At 38.7% G+C, this 18,067-nt stretch overlaps 2 protein-coding genes across 19 annotated transcripts in view; both read right to left on the bottom strand.

Annotated features, from left to right (window-relative positions):
* Positions 1-6,355, bottom strand: part of DNAJB6 (DnaJ heat shock protein family (Hsp40) member B6) — a 63,798-nt gene extending 57,443 nt beyond the window's left edge. For 4 of the 17 annotated variants that reach the window (XM_026718314.2, XM_026718315.2, XM_087918113.1 and 1 more), the window contains exon 1: positions 5,482-5,635. The gene's annotated coding sequence lies outside the window, so the exon portion shown is untranslated. Of the gene's footprint in view, positions 1-4,954; positions 5,233-5,481; positions 5,636-5,928; positions 6,207-6,243 lie in introns of those variants that run through there. The other 13 variants (XM_087918106.1, XM_087918109.1, XM_087918114.1 and 10 more) reach the window with 9 other exon arrangements.
* Positions 6,356-8,015: 1,660 nt separating this feature from the next.
* UBE3C (ubiquitin protein ligase E3C) overlaps positions 8,016-18,067 on the bottom strand; it is a 74,789-nt gene continuing 64,737 nt past the window's right edge. For both annotated transcript variants that reach the window (XM_026718311.2, XM_087918105.1), the window contains exon 23: positions 8,016-9,581. In XM_026718311.2, coding sequence (XP_026574096.1) covers positions 9,411-9,581 — 171 coding nt within the window. In that variant the 3' untranslated portion in view covers positions 8,016-9,410. The remainder of the gene's footprint in view (positions 9,582-18,067) is intronic.

Raw genomic sequence — 18,067 nt, 5'->3', positions numbered from 1 at the left:
CCCTGCGCGGCAGGATAGGCTGGGAAGCAATTGTGGGGAGCATAAGATATCTCAGTAGGTCAAGGGGAGGCCTTGGATGATCTTAAGCAGATGTCCTCTTTCATCATTAGCCCCCTCACGGCCTTCCCCACCAAAAGATACATCATGTGCACTTAATGACCTGTGCATTTGGAGGCATGTCCTCAGAATTCAACTCAGTCTGTAGAGCAACGAGGCTAGAGACTACCCGTAACCAACCTGGATTCTACCATCGACTCAGTGGAGAAACAGGAAGTTTTCACGTTCATTTATGTTATTCACTCCAACAAATCCTCGGGTTACAAATGTAATCTGCAGGTTCTATTACATTTGTAAATCGAGCACTACCTGTACAGAAAGAAGAGATGGGGAATAAAAGAAAAATAAACTGACTTGAAGAGAATTGATTCTGGGGAAAGCACCATCAAACAATTCTTAAGTCTTCTCCCTCAGACAGCCAAAGGAAATTAGGTGTGCACAACTGAATGTATGGCCTGAAAGTAATCCCTCCTTTTGTGGAGAGTGGGAATGTCCTGGTGAGTCAGTTATTGACTCCTGGTGACTGACTGGATTAATCCCTGCAGTTTTCTTTGCAAGTTTTTCAGAAATGGTTTGCCACTGCCTTCTTCCTAGGGTTGTGACATGTTCTTAAAGCTTATACTCACATCATTACCAAGCGATGTGGCCAATTTGGGCTTTAGTTATACAGAAAGGCCACCAAACACTTAAAATGTATGGGCAATCCTGTAGGACCCCTCATTATTGGGGCAAGTGTCTTCCCTCATTTAGGCAATGTTTCTAAGAGACAAAGATCAACTGGAGAATTCCTGTTACTTTGCTTTCAGACACCAGAATTCCACCTTCCCTCATGTCTTCTATCAAGTGTAGAAGGTAAAAATTTATTTCATTTGCATAAAAATTAGGATAGGAAAACAACAGAAATGCATCCCAGTAACTCCCACATGCTGCAAGCTACCATAAAAGAAAGAAAAGATTATCTCTTCTTCCTTTACTGAGAAGAAAAGTGCAAGACTGGTTGATAAAAAACAAAAAAGCAAACCAGAGGAAGTAATATTGTGATTTATCATAATGCATCCATTCACAATTTAATTCCTTATGAAATAACTTGGTAACCATATAAAATACAAGTTCCCAAGTCAAACTTGACATTTGATTACATTAGGAACATAGAATGTAGTTTTCTTGACAGAAATATGAAATTAATTTTTAAGCTTCCAGCGTTTTTTCCAATATCTAAATCTAACTTGCAGACCTAGTATTATTATTATTGCTTTAAGCAAGCATGAATATTGGAATAGATAACTGATATAATTAAACCGGTATAAATCGCTAACAAATAGCATGTGCAAGCCAGCTAAAATTTTTGCGCTCAGCCAAGGTCAATTAGGTGACAATGTATATCAAATAAGGTATTGTACCCATTTAAAACATTGTAAATATTGATGTGCTTTGATAGTATTTATCTTGCAAATGCTCAATACAAAAGTAAACATTCTTCTAATATTACAGAATTATATCTTGGAAACTATACTGAAGACAGCCTAAATAGTTTTTCTAATTACAACACTGTATGCTGAAAGATGTGAACAGCTGATTTCAATGAAACTAGATAGGCAATCCAGTTTCATTGAAATCAGCTGTTCACAAACATCTTTCAATAATAATTACATATTAGGAGCCATTGCTAATTAAGGTAATATATTAAATATGTCCCTAGTATTATATCGGAAGTTGGCAATTTGGTTGCCTCCAGATGGTCCAGAACTGATAAGTATAACTAATGGCAACAGATCTGGGAGAGCAAAAAGCAAGGTACTTTGTTTCTTCTAAAATGTGTGTGTGTTCTGTTGTCAGAAAGAAGAGGCTGAAGAATATACGACAAATAAAAGGGAAGGAACCAAGAAACAGAAGGAATAGCTATTAAAAGGCAAAATGATGGTTAAGAAAAGGGCTATGGGAGCGAAGACTACACAAAATATCTATGGACATCTGGAAGGATGATACACTACAAAATAGTAGCTGCTGAAGGCAAAGAAGCAATATAGCAATGCAGATGAATGACCATTGCACAAATTGTCATTTACTTCTGTTACATCAAAATCAGACATGATTCATTGTTTCAAAAGTTACATGACCAAAAACAAAGAAGATATGAATGTAAAGTTTCTTCAGAGCATAGATTAATAATTATACAATTCCTGGTCCTGAAAATCCATTGGTCCTGCAAATTCTATTTTCCATGGAATATTAGTTTACTATTCCATATAATTTTAAAATAACAGAATTATGAACTGCTAACATATTCTCTAACATTACATCTTAGATTGAAAAAGAATGTTGTACTAGTTGTGCCCTCCTCTGTACCCTTTTGAAAATTCAATCTGCAAAAGGCTAAAAAATTTTCTAGAACAACCTGGGAGAAGAAGCTATATATGCCTCCTACAAATGGTAATTATATCTTTTTTCAATAAAAAGACTCTAATTGACTGAAACTTCTTTAATTAGCAGGAAAAAAAAACTGCAGAATCTGGAATTTCATACTAATTTTTTCTACCATGCATACCTTTACTATGAGATGACTAATATCCATCACAAAGAGTGCATAAAGTCTGTGAACCGTGAAGATATTGGTATAACAACTGAAAAGAAAAAAAAACCCTCAGAGAAGACCGCTGGACCAATACAGCTTCCAGACAGCTTTCAAGAACAACCCCTAAAAAGCACTACCCAAAATGAGAGATGACTAACATGCTCCAGAAACAAGCACAACCAGAGCACAAGATAGAGTTGTGCGAAGACCTACCTGACCACAAATGTCTTCTACTCCTTGAGTTGGAACTGTGAACCCAGAAGGCTGCCCAAAGTGTACACTGGTTCTGAGTGGGGGACTGTAAACGCCCCCAGAAGCAAAGGTGCAAAATCTCCAATTCCAGCTACAGGTGAGCTAAAATCCCATAGCTAGCTGGACTCACTTTACTGAGCTAAAGTCCATTCTTCTCTATGCAGGCCCCTACAGCATCCAGATAGAGAGGAACTTGCTGGGATTATCTGAGTAGCCCAAGGCAAAGTCAGACAACTGAATGTCATCAGCATATTTCATTCCATGTGGACAAATGGCATCATTCAGAATCTTTATGAAGATACTAAACAAAGTATTATTTAGAACAATTACAGTCAAGAGTTATTAGACAGAATAGAGATGGATGTGGGTATTTTTAATACACAGGAAGATTTTTTAATACTTATACAGGTAGTCCTCAATTTACAACAGTTCATCTAGTGACCATTCAACATAGCGCTGACTTATCATTTCTCACACTTACAACAACTGCAGCATCCCCATAGTCACATGACCAAATTCAGACCAGACGCTTAAAAACTGACTTTTATATACTTCTACTTGCAGTGTCCTGGGGTCATGTGATCCCCTTTTGCAACCATTTGACAAGCAAAGTCAACGGGGAAGCCAGATTCATTAAACAATGGTGTTACTAATTTAACAACTGCAGTGATTCACTTAACTGTGGCAAGAAAGGTTGTAAAATGGGGCAAAATTCACTTAACAAATGTTTCACTTAGCAACAGAAATTTTGGCCTCAATTGTGGTCATAAATTAAGGATTAGCTGTACATTTTTTCTTCCAGATTATTTACTGAAATTGTAGTGTTAGCTGAAATGTTGTAATATTATCTATAAAACAAACATCTAGCATTAAAACTCATTAAATCCTGTCTACAAAATATTTCCTTCCTACTTCGAGGAAATTTAATGGCCAGCTATTCTCTGAATTTCTATCATTGATATTTTTAAAAGATACATTCAATGTAATAATAATTATGTGCATGATATGTGAATATTCTATGTGTATGATGTGTGAGGCAAATTTATAGTTCTTTCCCATTTCAGCTAAAACCATTTACTGGTTTGGAAAAAAAGTTAGCTATCAATTCATAATAGACAAAGTGTTATAGAATCATTTCTGGCTGATGACTTCTTATAACAATAGAAATTTTTACGACAAAGAACAAAAACTAACCCTGGCTAGAGTAAAAAGGACAGAAAGTTCCCTTCCTCCACTTCATTGGGCAACGCACAGAAACACTGCTATCAGCAATAAATTCCACACACCATCGCATTACCTTGTTGCAATAGCACTGAATCCTTGTTGTGCTCCTGTGATCAGCTGCCTGTGGCCTACCAACAAATCCTGAGCCACCCCAAACTTTCCACCCACATTACCCCAAGGTGAACCACTTCATTTAAAAACAAAGCAGTTGAAATTTAAAAAGTACCTCCTACTCCCAAAAGAATGGATACTTGGCATTATTTTATCTGCCTCAACATCTTTCCCTTGAAATAAGACAACCGTTTGTTTGTTTGCAGCACCCTAGCTCCCTTCTTCACCCATTTATAAAGGACGGTCCTGAAGCAACATTTTCCAACCTGTGCCTCTTTCAAGAGGTGTGGACTTCAACTCCCAGAATTCTCTGACAAGCAAACGTTCCACCATTTACTACTAACTGGTTGTTCTATATAAATTATATATTTCTAATTAATTCACCCATACTGATATTTCAATTATTCATGGCCATCATTAACCCAATTGTCCTATAATCTTCCAGGTCCATATTTTCCAATCTTGGCCCTTTTTATTTCACCATCGGTGAATTAATTAAAATATATAATTTATGTATTTATAATATAATTTAGCCATAGGTGAATCAGTACTGGCATTTCAATTATTCTTCGTGGCCATCTTTTTCCTTCCAGGTCCGTATTTTTTTCAATCTCGGCACTTTTAAACTTTAATCCCAGAGTTTCCCACCCCATGTCGGCTGGAGAGTTCCTGGGTCGAAGCCCAGCCGTCTTTAAAGGCACCCTATTCGGAAAAAACTCTGTTCCGGCGGACTCCCACCTGCAGGCCAAGGCCTTTTTGTGCTTCTCGAGAGAGCCCCCGGTTTCTTGCCCACTTAGCGCCTTGAGGCCAAAGGCAACGCCGCACAGAAGGGAAGGGAGAGAACGGCAAGAAAAACACCTGGCGCTAAGGCAAGCATCCAAGACGAAGAAAGGCAAGCGCCGGCCTCCTCCCAAGTTTTCCCACCGAAGGCAAGCAGGGCGGGACGTCACTAATCCTCCCCCCGCACCCCCGAAAAAAAACCCCTTGTATTGCAGACGACTACTCTCCTCCTTTCCACAGCGCGCGGCGCGCTTTGGCCAATCCGCAGAGAGGACGAGCCAAAGGTGGAAAAAGGGCGGGGTGGGGAGGGCGACGCAAACCCGTTGCTGAGAGACGACCCCCCCAATTTCCCTGTGGGATCGCCCCCCACCTCACAACACCGCCCCCACCTCACCACAGCGCCCCCCCACCTTACCCCCCCGCGGGCGCTGAATTGGTGACAACCCGTAACTGTTTTTCCCGCCTTTGGCCTCCTCCGCGCTCACCCGCTCGTTTCCCCTTTTGCGAGCAGAGACAGCCGCACCCCGACCTCTTCTTTTTCTTCTAGCTCTCGGAGCTCGCCTGACTTCCCGCTGAGCAGTAGCAGCAACAGCAGTTCCACAGCTTCTGGCAGGGCCGCAAACAGGAAGTGCGTCACGCGCAGACAGCGGAAGAACCCCCGTCCTTAATTGTTCCGCGCGTTTATAGAGCGAGTTAATAAAAAGAAAAATACCAAGAGGGGTGTATATGTATAAACAGCCGAGGACTTCCGGGACAAGAGGTTCCACCCCTTTCTGGGGAAATTCCCGCAAAGAGAGGGCCCGAGGCGCCTTTTCCGGGACTGACACGTGTTTCAAAAAGCTCGAGGTGGGCTGAGAGCGACACTTTGGAGGTCAACTGAGAAAGGGCCGGAGAGATGAGGATAACAGGGCTGCTTGAACCTTCCTCCTCACCTTAGGCCTATGAGGAGCGAGGAGGGCCGCTACCTCGCTCTGCCGCTAGGATTCCTCGCGCCACAGAAAGGAAGGGCTTCATTAGAAAGAAGCCCACCGCTCTGGGCCGGAACTTGTTTACGGGTCTGTTCCCGGGTCACAGCTGTGAGGAAATCTGGGATTTCTTCCCGGTTTCACTTCCTCCACGAGAAGGCTGGAAGGAAACAGCAACAAAGGAGGGCGGGTGTGGGAAAGCAAGAGTGGTTTTGGATCCGGAAATTCCCCTGAAGTCATGGGGCGAGTCACTCTAAACTACGCGTCTCTATGTTAACTTACTTCCGAGGAAGGGGAGGTAGGGAGACACCCGCCGAGGAATTTCGTCACGGCCTCAACGTTCCGGAAGGTTCTGGAATAAGTTGTCCGAATGTTTACCAGCCTTCCCGCCTCCTCTTGGGGGAAGTTAGTGCTGCGCTTGCCCCCTAGTGGCTGCCTCGAAAATAGCATCTCATGGAAAGGATGGCGACAAGCCCAGGAGAGCGGGAGAAAATATTTTTTAAAATTATTGTGTGCGCCTTTTAAGTCACGGCGGCTGCCTCGATTAATCCCTGCAGCTTTCTAGGGTTTGCCCTTGCTTCTATTGGTAGAAATACCCTTCTGGGTTCAGTTCCAAGTGGGGAAAAAAACACTGGAAACATGGAGGCTGTTTGGAAGGTTTAATGGCCTCTGGAGCTCCAGAGTGAAAAGGAAGGATGATCATGTGATCATCAAGGTGAAGGAAGAGATCAAGAAAACAAAAATGGCTGAGGTGCTGAGAGTGCCTGGATTTTATAACCTTTGTTGGGATTTGAATTGAAGCTTGTTTCTAATTGGTTGCCAAGCTCCCATGGGGCCATGCAGGGGCAACTCTGTAAGCTGTCCTGAGTTCCAGGCTTGGCTGAGCCTTGCTGGATGCACTGAAAGGGCTTTTGAGCAATTGCTGTAGCTTTACCTGGAGATCTTTGTTATGTAAAGTATTCTGGCCCAGGCCTTAATGGCCCACCCATAAGCAAAGGTGGGGGTGAGTCTCTGCCTCTGGAGTTTCTATTCTTTTTACAGGAAATATTCTGCCTTTTTAATATTTCCTAGAATATTTCAATTTTCTAGGAGTGGGGTGGGTGTTAACTTCCTACAGTCCCCAAAAAGTGTTAAATATTACTTGATACTGTGTTTTCTGCTGTTGGAAGAAATGTCCATCTAGGTTCAATTCCAAGTGGAGATACACACACTGGAAACATGGAGGCTGCTTGGAAGGCTGGCTTAATGGTGGACAGGATCACATAGGTTTGAAGTCCTGGGTAACTGACCACATGGAGAGAGAGAGATGTGTGCGCGTGCGTATGTATACCTTCTTTTGGGCCTTGCCTTTGAGCTTCCTGTTCCTATGCAAGAAATGTATCCTATTATCTGTCAGATTCTCAGAGGGCGTGAGTCTTAGCTTTGTAGGGTGTCTTGGGTCCCAGGCTTAGTTGAATCTTGGGTGAAGCAATGAAGGGCAATTTCCTATTGTAGCTGAATGGCTTTGCCCTGAACAATAGACTGGCCCAGTCTTTTTGTCTTGTAGACAAGCTGGCACCAAAATATTTGCTGGGGGCAATGGGCTGAGCTCTTTTGTTTCTGTTTCCTTTTAAGATTTTTTAAATTTGTCTTTTAGGAGAAATATTCTGCCTTTTTAATATTTCCTAGAATATTTCATTCTTCTAGCAGAAGGGTGGGTGCTAACTTTCTATATTGCCCTCCCAACTTAATTTCATCTTTTGCTTCTAACTCAGTTGAATTTCTATAATAAATTGCATTGCACAATATAAAAGTTTATATTTTCGATTAACAGAATAGTTTTAATCAACAGAAGAATACAGTTCTGCAAAAAGCTTTAAAATATTTAATGCTGTAGATTATAAAATAATATATTATAAAATAATATTTTTAAAATGTTGAGTTTCTTGTCAGATATTGTATTTTAGAAAAGGGTTATCTGTAATATATACTTTATGTATTTAAATGAAAAAAGACAATTGTGAAAAAATAGAATTGTAACAGTTAACATAAATGAAGCAGCTTGGAGCAAAACGAAAAAGAAAATCGTTTTATTTCTGTACAAGGAAACTACAAATAGCATTTTAACACTTCATTTTGTATCCAAGTCATGAAATTATACATTTTTATACTAATACTAGCAAACATCTTCAAACCATTCAGACCCCTTTTGCACATTGAAAATATATTGCTGTTTACTGCTAATAATTAAAGTTAGGAGCTTCTTCAGCAGTAAAATTGCTTTTAAGTTTGGAGACTACCAGCTGAGGGTCCCCTCAGATCAATAGTTCCAAAGTCTCTTTCACTGCCCCAAAAGGACATACTTGATTCTGCCAGTTAATGCTTTAGGGACCCAATTGTATCATTTTTTTCTTTAAAAAAGTGACAATTGCACATGAGAAAGATTGATTACGTGTGATTATCAATTCTGAATTATTTCTTTTTATCTTAAGTATTTCTTTTGGCAATCAAATGCAATCAAGTATCCCTACCCCCTCATCCTCTGTCCTGTTGATAGAACATATAAAATATTTTTCACCAATTGCATTCCAGGTAGAGTAAATGAAAGAGAAAATGAAAACACCTGCAAGCTTTCAGCTACAAAGAAGGAAGCCTGATTCTTTTATACAAATTTATTTTAATAGTTGTTACACAAATTCCTTTCCTACTGTCATAACCATTTTATTTATAGTATATGTTAAAGTAATATGACTTTTTCAAAGCTACAGGCACAGAGAAACAATGGAACAGATCAGGAAAAAACAATTACATTATTTGAAACATTGTGCAACTGACTGTGACACTGGCTAGGAGAATGACTGAAGAACAGACATACTTATTCAGGTAGATAAAAATCTTTTTTTTAAAAGGCCAAATAAATTTCTCAATCTTTCATCTAAAAACATTTATTTTTCCACTTGCAAATAAATTGGGAAAAATGGTAAACAATTTCTGCCTCTTCAAAAGAGGTGAGATTACTTGAGTTGCAGGCCAGTTTTCAAACGTTCCTTTTCCCTCTCCAGGAATATCACCCTGTTTCTTCCCCATCGACTACTCTGCAGTATACTTGCATCAACTTATTGCCACTTAGTGGAATTGTTTGTGTTCAAACAGCACAAAGCCTTCATCTTTGGTTATTTTCTTGAAGATGTCATTGTCCCAAAGGTGCTCCCTCTTGGAAAGCTCTTAGCAACTGCTCCTTTTTGAATCTGATCCAGAAAATCTCAGTGGGGTTTGAACTCCCAAAAAATGACAGCCAGTTAATGCCTCACATTAAAACGGAAACCTACTTGAGGATAATTCAATGGGAAAATGAGTTGCAAACATTTATATGGACCTCTCTTAATCTGCTAGATATGTGTATGTGTGAGTGGCTTAAGGAATAGGCACTGATTTACTTCCTCTGCAAAGCATTCCATCACAGCTTCAATTCAACTCAGCTCAAATCCAGCAGCACATTCAATTGCATAAAGCAGCTTGCTCCGCATAAGGTGTTCATCACAGAATTCTGGAAGTTTTAACAAATTCATACAGGTACTGGCAGTGGGTAGTCGCTCCAAATCAGAGCCCCCGTTGTGAATGCAAAAAGCAGGGTACAATTCCTGTGGCCGGAGAAAAAATAAGGAAAAAACAATGAGAAGTTTTAAAAATGACTTTCGGTGCCATCTCCGTGCCTGACTGTAATCATGACCCTAAAGAAGCATGTGACAGTAACAGTAATAGTCAAAAGATATCATTTTCACTCTGGAGATCAGATAACCTTTAGTAATGTAAAGTTGGAAAAATGGGACATTGTAATTCAATAATGAAGTGGAAGGATGATTAACATACAATATAAAAACCTCTAAAGAAATAAACATTCAGTTCGTCTGATGAATCAATCTATTCTCAGAAGGGGAGAACAGAGGGGTCTCAATGCAATTAAAAGGCATTTCCATTGGATGCCTCGTCAACCTCAAGTATATGAAGGCTGTGAGAGCACTTGATTGATTATAAATCATCTGCAGAATAATAGATCTCTAATATAGCATGGTATGTCATTGTTGCAGGAGCGGTACTAACTAGCAACTGATTTCCAGTGCAATGAAAGATGCTATCACCTACAAAACTTTGTGTGTCTTTTAGGCAAGATATACCTGAGACTAACTGCTTTACCCATCTGTTATGATCCAGCAGAAGGTGGTATACTACAATTTCTCTTCCCAGGAGTTCCAATGGGAAGATGCCTGTAAGCTAGCCTTCTCAGCTGTACCCTCCTTTTTAAAAACAATAAGCTAATAGGTTAAGAGTTGCTCTCTTTAATGTCATTTGGGAATCCAGCTAAGCTGTGCTTCTTCTTCTGCAGGGCTTTTGAGATGAAATGTGAAGGCTGGCTCTGGAGTAGAAAATGAAAAGTGAGTTATAGTGAGTTTGATTGCAAGAGAGATTGGATGTTAAATCATTTCATTATGCATGTTGTTTTATACCATGTAATCTAGGGATGGAAGGGCCTAGGGATTGTACAGGGAGTCCTTGTTCAGCAACTGTAATTGGGACTGATGACAGAGTTATTAAGTGAAGTGGTCACTAAGTTAAAAAAAACCCACACACTGGGTTAACAATTTTAAACAGGACAAAATATACTAACTGGTGAACATGTGACTGAGAGGTGCTACGTAGCTTCACTTATCTGACCATTGTCTTGAAAGAATCTCATCCACCTGTCCTTCAAGACTATTCCCTCAGTCTCTACAGTTATTAATCTATATATGGAATCATACAACACTTAGAAAGAGGCTGCCATTTAAAACAAAATTCTATGGACACTTATGGGAACGTAAGAAGATAGTCCTAGAAGTATCAGGGAACTGGGAATCCGCACTTCTTAAGCCAGTAGTCATGATGGAAATTTTGGTGCCTTTCAGCATAAAATATACACTCAAAAAAATAAAGGGAACACTTAAACAACACAATGTAACTCTAAGTCAATCACACTTTTGTGAAATCAAACTGTCCACTTAGGTAGCAACACTGACAATCAATTTCACATGCTGTTGTGCAAATGGAATAGACAACAGGTGGAAAGCATAGGCCGTTAACAAGACATCCCCAATAAAGGAGTGGTTCTGCAAGTGGTGACCACAGACCACTTCTCAGTTCCTATGCTTTCTGGCTGATGGTTTGGTCACTTGAATGCTGGCGGTGCTTTCACTCTAGCGGTAGCATGGGACGGAGTCTACAACCCACACAAGTGGCTCAGGTAGTGCAGCTCATCCAGGATGGCACATCAATGCGAGCTTGTGGCAAGGTTTGCTGTGTCTGTCAGCGTAGTGTCCAGAGCATGGAAGTGCTACCAGAAGACAGGCCAGTACATCAGGAGACGTGGAGGAGGCCGTAGGCGGGCAACAACCCAGCATCAGGACTGCTACCTCCGCCTTTGTGCAAGGAGGGACAGGAGGAGCACTGCCAGAGCCCTGCAAAATGACCTCTAGCAGGCCACAAATGTGCATGTGGCTGCTCAAACGATCAGAAACAGACTCCATGAAGGTGGTATGAGGGCCCGACGTCCACAGGTGGGGGTTGGGCTTACAGCCCAACACCGTGAAGAACGTTTGGCATTTGCCAGAGAACACCAAGATTGGCAAATTCGCCACTGGCGCCCTGTGCTCTTCACAGATGAAAGCAGGTTCACACTGAGCAGATGTGAGAGGGTCTGGAGATGCCGTGGAGAATGTTCTGCTGCCTGCAACATCCTCCAGCATGACCGATTTGGCAGTGGGTCAGTAATGGTGTGGGGTGGCGTTTCTTTAGGGGGCCTACGCTGACAGACACAGCAAACCTTCTTGCCACAGTTCGCATTGATGTGCCATCCTGGATGAGCTGCACTACCTGAGCCACTTGTGTGGGTTGTAGACTCCGTCTCATGCTACCACTAGTGACAGCACCGCCAGCATTCAAAAGTGACCAAACCATCAGCCAGAAAGCATAGGAACTGAGACGTGGTCTATGGTCACCACCTGCAGAACCACTCCTTTATTGGGGATGTCTTGCTAGCTGCCTATGCTTTCCACCTGTTGTCTATTCCATTTGCGCAACAGCATGTGAAATTGATTGTCAATCAGTGTTGCTACCTAAGTGGACAGTTTGATTTCACAAAAGTGTGATTGACTTGAAGTTACATTGTGTTGTTTAAGTGTTCCCTTTATTTTTTTGAGCAGTGTATATAAACATTTACACATATCTCATGCACATATATTTGGGATGGTAATAGGAAGACTCACAAAGATTGGTCTCATTGAAAGAGCGGCTGAGAATTACACAAGATTTGGACTCAAAATTTTCTGTTATTCTCAAGAAGAAAGAATTTTACATTCAGGCTCATCCTTTAGGAAAGAATTATATTTATGGCTTTCAATTTACATAAAACCTCATTTTTATTTAGTATCCAGAATCCTGGACAACATCACATGTCATTAAATTATACCACATGGAAATTTGTTTTGAGACTGGTCAAACATTTCTTTTCCAATTATTCCTTTGTATACATAACTAAGTTTACTTTATTTACAACAGGAACAAATTGTATTCTTGCCCTGAGAAAACTTATTTAAAACAGGAAAAAATTGTACTCCTATTCTGGGGGGGGGGGGAATGCTTTTAAAAGGAAGCAAATAACATATAAATAGAATAAATACAGAGAGAAAAACAGCTTCCCTAAGTGTTTATATAGGGTTTCCTATTCTGTGAAAATTATTTCCCTTAACAAAAATGAGAAGGCAGTTTATGTGTTATATCAGGGGTCGCCAACCTTTTGGATCTCAGGGACCACCAAACTCATAATTTTAAATCCCGGGGACCACTAATATGAATTTTGACTGATAGTGGCTTGCTGATGTTGGTGGGAGAGAGAGAGAGAGACGTGATCTAACCTCCCTCTCCCTCTCATATATACGCGCGCGCACACACACACACACACACACACACACACACAAAAACACAGAGGCAGGGGTAGGATTCAAATTTCTTAACAACCGGTTTTTGAGTGTGGCCTAACTTGGTGGTCATGTGACTGGCTGGTCATGTATGTAAATATTATAAATATTGATGTAAATATTGATTTTTTTTATTAAAAAATAGCAACTTTTACCCAAAATCAGGCAAAGCAGGCAGGCAGATTGAGTTGCTCACAGAATCACAGATTCACTTAGTGATCTGTGTTTCTGCCATTGGCTATCTGAATCTGCACTGAATAATAGAAGCTTCAGTTGTAAGGGAGATAAGCAGAGCTGAAGATCTAAAGATTAGCTCCAACGATTTCCTGCTTTCTAGCTAATCTGAATGGCACAGCAGAACAGCTGATGGTCGGGGGGGAATAGCAACTTAGCAGGCAAGTTTGACAGGTAAGGAGTGAGTGGGCGGGGAGGGTTCCCGAGGCCATGTGGGCAGGGCAGACTTGTGTTTCTGTGCAGCCTGGATTAATTGCTTTAGGGGTTGCTCTGGGAGTGACATTTCTCTGTGGACCACCAAAATTTTTTTGCAGACCACCAGTGGGCCACGGACTACCTGTTGATGACCACTGTGTTATATAACCAAAGTTCCACTTTCCTTGAAAAGGGAGTATTAAGTTCATCATGTGCTTTGGTGAGTTGAAACAGATAATCTGGTTTTAGAAAGGATAAAAGAAAACACCTAGCACCCTGAGTCAAGAGGATAATGAGATTTTAAGTAATTGTCTAAATGGAGGCCTTAAAATGTATGTCATAGCTAAACTGCTGTGTATTTAGCATTTAGCTCTCGGAGCACTAATTGAATTTTCTTACTTTTAAAGCTTTAAAAATGTTAAAAATGAAGTTCTCTGTTGAAATGCCAAGCCAAGGGCACCATTTGTCATATAATTAACTACTCTACAACGGGAATCTGCAAGAGCAGAGAAAGAAACAGCAGAAGAAGCACCAATTTATTGTGTGCCCTGATTGGAACTTAACAGTTTTCAACTGCACTTTAATGATTTCTTTTTGTCTGTAACCATTTCATTTGTTAAACTTATTAAACTTTAATTAGCTTTAGCCTACATTAGTGAGAGTTCAACCAGTTGGGAGTGAAGACTTGACTTTTTTTTTTAATGATGAAAGTCATGACTGGGTTATTTATAAATAATAAAGGACTTCCTTCTAAATGAGTCTGGACTAACTTTAGCAATAGGTGAAAGTTCCATAATAGAGCCTGGGTAAGATTTCAGGTTAGGCAATTCCAAATTCCACCCTTAACAGTAAAATTGAAATATCTTTTATTTTAATACAGCTGTACATAATTAATTTTGTTGACATGTTGCTCTAATGTTGCCCTCAATAGTATGTTTTTGGTTAATTGAATCCATTTATTTCATGGCAAATACTAATTACATCTACTTACAGAACATGGTTCTCTTCTTCATCTACAAAGTACTGCAAGGACATTTATTATAAGCACTAATTATGCTATTCTTTTGAAAGGTCTAAGGCCACAGTGGCACAATAGGGTAAGAATATGTCTTCCTCACTTTGGTGGGTAAAGTAATAGCAACTTTTGGTATTCTATAGCTGATTAGTAGCCTCTTATGATTGACGAACAAGCATCAGTAGGAATGACTGGGAAGCTTCACCCATTCTCATTTTTCTCTGTTCTGTTTTCCAATGCAAAATCACATGTAAAGTAAAGATAAAGGTTCCCCTCATACATATGTGCTAGTCGTTTCCAGCTCTAGAGGGCAGTGCTCATCTCCATTACAAAGCCATTATAGAGCCAGCACTATCCGAAGATGGTGGTCATGTGGTCAGCATGACTAAATGCCGAAGGTGCCCATAAAACTGTTACCTTCCCACCAAAGGGGTCCCTATTTTTCTACTTGCATTTTTACATGCTTTTGAACTGCTAGGTTGGCAGAAGCTGGGACAAGTAACGGGATCTCATTCCATTACACTGTGGTAGGGATTCGAACCACCAAACTGCCCACCTTTCTGATCGACAAGTTCAGCGTCTTAACCACTGTATTTTACAATAAACTTTTGAGTATGAAGGTTGTGATTTACAACCATTTTTTTGCCAACGGTTTGAAGTTCTGGAACATTGAGGCCATGACAAAGTTACAATGGCATACTAAAAAAGTGATAGCCCATCAATTAAAAATGACAAAACAATATATATTTGAAAATGTGAACACACCAGGTCACTGGCTGGCTTACAAATTTAAAAAACAAAAAGAAAAGAGATGGATTACCAAGTTAAGAAACAACTAAGGAGAGATTTGCTATTAAGAAGAAGAAAAAAAAGAGACAATTCAAAAATATTATAAGAAATTATATAGGGAGGAGGAATAGCCAACAGAGGAAAAAATAAATGAATGTTTAAAGAAAGCAGAACTCACAAAAATTTTAGATGAGGAAAAAAATATCCTGAATCGGAAAATAACAATAGAAGAACTCCATTGGGCAATAAATAAACAGAAAAATGATAAAACTCCAGGCCCAGATAGGCTCCCAGCAGAAATTTATAAATCGCAACAGGACATTTTAAGTACTAAAATGCTCAAAATATTTAATGGAAGTTCTAGAAGATGCAAAAATTCCACAATCTTGGAAAGAAGTTATGATTACAATCATCCCTAAAGAAGGAAGTGACCAAACATACCTTGGAAATTTTAGACCGATATCCTTATTAAATGTCGATTATAAAATCTTCGTGACAATTATTGCAGAAAGACTTAAAAAATTTTTAAATGAGTTTATTTCTATAGCTCAAAATGGATTCCTCCCACATAGACAACTCAAAATTAATATTAGGGCAACCTTAGGTATCACAGAATATTATGAGGATCATAGTGGTGACCAGGTGGCATTAGTGTTCTTAGGTGCCAAAAAGGTCTTTGACAACGTGAAATGGGATTTCATTTTGCAGCAAGTTAAATATATGGACCTAGGACAAAAATTCTTAAATGTTATATTGGCAATATACGAAAAACAAGGAGCCAGAATTTTGGTGAATGGGGGGATAACAAACAAATTTCAAATCCAAAAAGGAACTAGACAGGGATGCCCACTATCACCACTTTTGTTTATTTTGACGTTGGAGGTGTTAGCAAGAATAATTAGAAAAGAAGCAGAAATTAAAGGTTTAAAAATAAAAAAGAAGAGTTTAAATTACAAGTGTTTGCGGATGATTTACTTTTTATTTTAGAAGAACCACAAAGTGCGGGACCAAAACTGATAGATAATTTGGAGAAGTCGCGGGGCTAAAAATTAATAGGGAGAAAACAAAAATAATTACAAAAATATGACAAATAAACAAAAGAAAACTTTAGCAGCAAGAATGGGCACCCAAATTGTAGAGAAAGTTAAATATTTGGGGATTATAATTTTGGCAAGATATACAACACTCAAAAAAGATCTTTATGACCCATTAATAAAACGAATATCTGAAGATTTGGAAAAATGGGATAAATTAAGACTACCCTTCATAGGAAAGATAGCGGCAATAAAGATGAATGTACTATCTAAATTATTATTCCTTTTTCAAAATGCCCCCATAAAATTGGAAAAAAAGCTTTTTGATAATTTGAATAAAATAACGGTGAATTTTATATGGCAAAAGAAAAAACCAAGAGTCAAATTGAAGTTGCTGCAAGATGCTACAGAAAGAGGAAGATTTGACCTATCCGACTGGGAATTGTATTATAGAGCTGCAATTCTAACCTGGGTGAAAGATTGGATAAACCATAGAAATAAAAGAATATTAACATTAGAAGGTTACAATTTGCAGTCGAGATGTCATGTTTTCCTCTGGCAGGATAATCAAAAGGGCTATAACTATGTTCAAAGACATAAAGTTAGACAGACTCTCTTAAATACATGGAATAAAATAAATGTATGTAGAAACACCTATTTGGTATCGACTTTGGAAGCATCGATGCACCCACATCTACTGAGAGAAGGAAAAATCATCACCTATGAAGATATATTAAATGATAAAGGGGGAATTACAATCTAGACAAGATCTGAAAAATCAAGGAATTGATAGGGAATGATGGGCCTATTTGCAACTCCAATCGAAATACTTAAGAAACAAGAAAGAGTGGGGAATTAGTAGAACTAAGACAAAATTAGATGAAATAATATTAGGAACCGATGAGAAGATGATAAAAAAAAATCTATCAAGTTTTATTGGAATTTAAATTGGAAGAAGAAAAAATAAAGGAAACGATGGTGGTATGGATGAAAAATTTCGGTTATAGCATCAATTTAGACGATTGGCAAATATTATGGAAAAGAAATAAAAAGATGACATTAGCCATACCATTTAAGGAAAATTTGTATAAATTATTTTATAGATGGCACGTATCTCCATCAAGATTGGCAATAATGTATTCAAAACTTTCCCCCACATGCTGGAAATGTAATAAAGAAAAAGGAACTTGTGAATTTGTGGTGTAGCTGCAAAGAGACCCAAAAATATTGGCAAAAATTACAGAAGTGGCTAGAAGAAATATGTGGGATGAAAATAGAATATAGACCAGAGTTCTTTCTGTTAGGGATTAATACAAGGAAATATGACAAGGAAAATATATATTTAATAATCCATATAATTACTGCAGCAAGATTGGCATACACACAGCAATAGAAAAGTAAAGATATCCAAATGAATTTGAAATAATTAGGAAAATTATGATGTGTGCAAAATTGGATGAATTAACAAAGGAATTAAAAAATAAGGATGATTCGGATTATGATGTGTGCAAAATTGGATGAATTAACAAAGGAATTAAAAAATAAGGATGATTCGGATTATTATAAAATATGGGATACATTTTATGATTGGCTAGAGAAGAGGAAGATTCAAGAGAATAAAGATTATGTGTATATATAAAATAAATATAGAATGAAAATTTATTATTATTATTATATTATTATTATTATTATTATTATTATTATTATTATTATTAGACTTAGCAAAGTAATGACAAAGATGGATGTTAGGAAGGCTGTACCATGTTCAATATTTTTAATGTATTTTTTGTTCATGGTTGTGTTTGTTTGTTTAATAAAGAAAAAAAAGTGATTTACAGCCGCTCTTACAA

This window comes from Pseudonaja textilis, chromosome Z (assembly GCF_049901715.1).
Source record: "Pseudonaja textilis isolate UNSWEBS1 chromosome Z, rPseTex1.2, whole genome shotgun sequence".
NCBI lineage: Eukaryota > Metazoa > Chordata > Lepidosauria > Squamata > Elapidae > Pseudonaja > Pseudonaja textilis.
The sequence above is the reverse complement of the archived record's forward strand: the minus strand, read 5'-3'. Positions and strand labels throughout refer to the sequence as shown.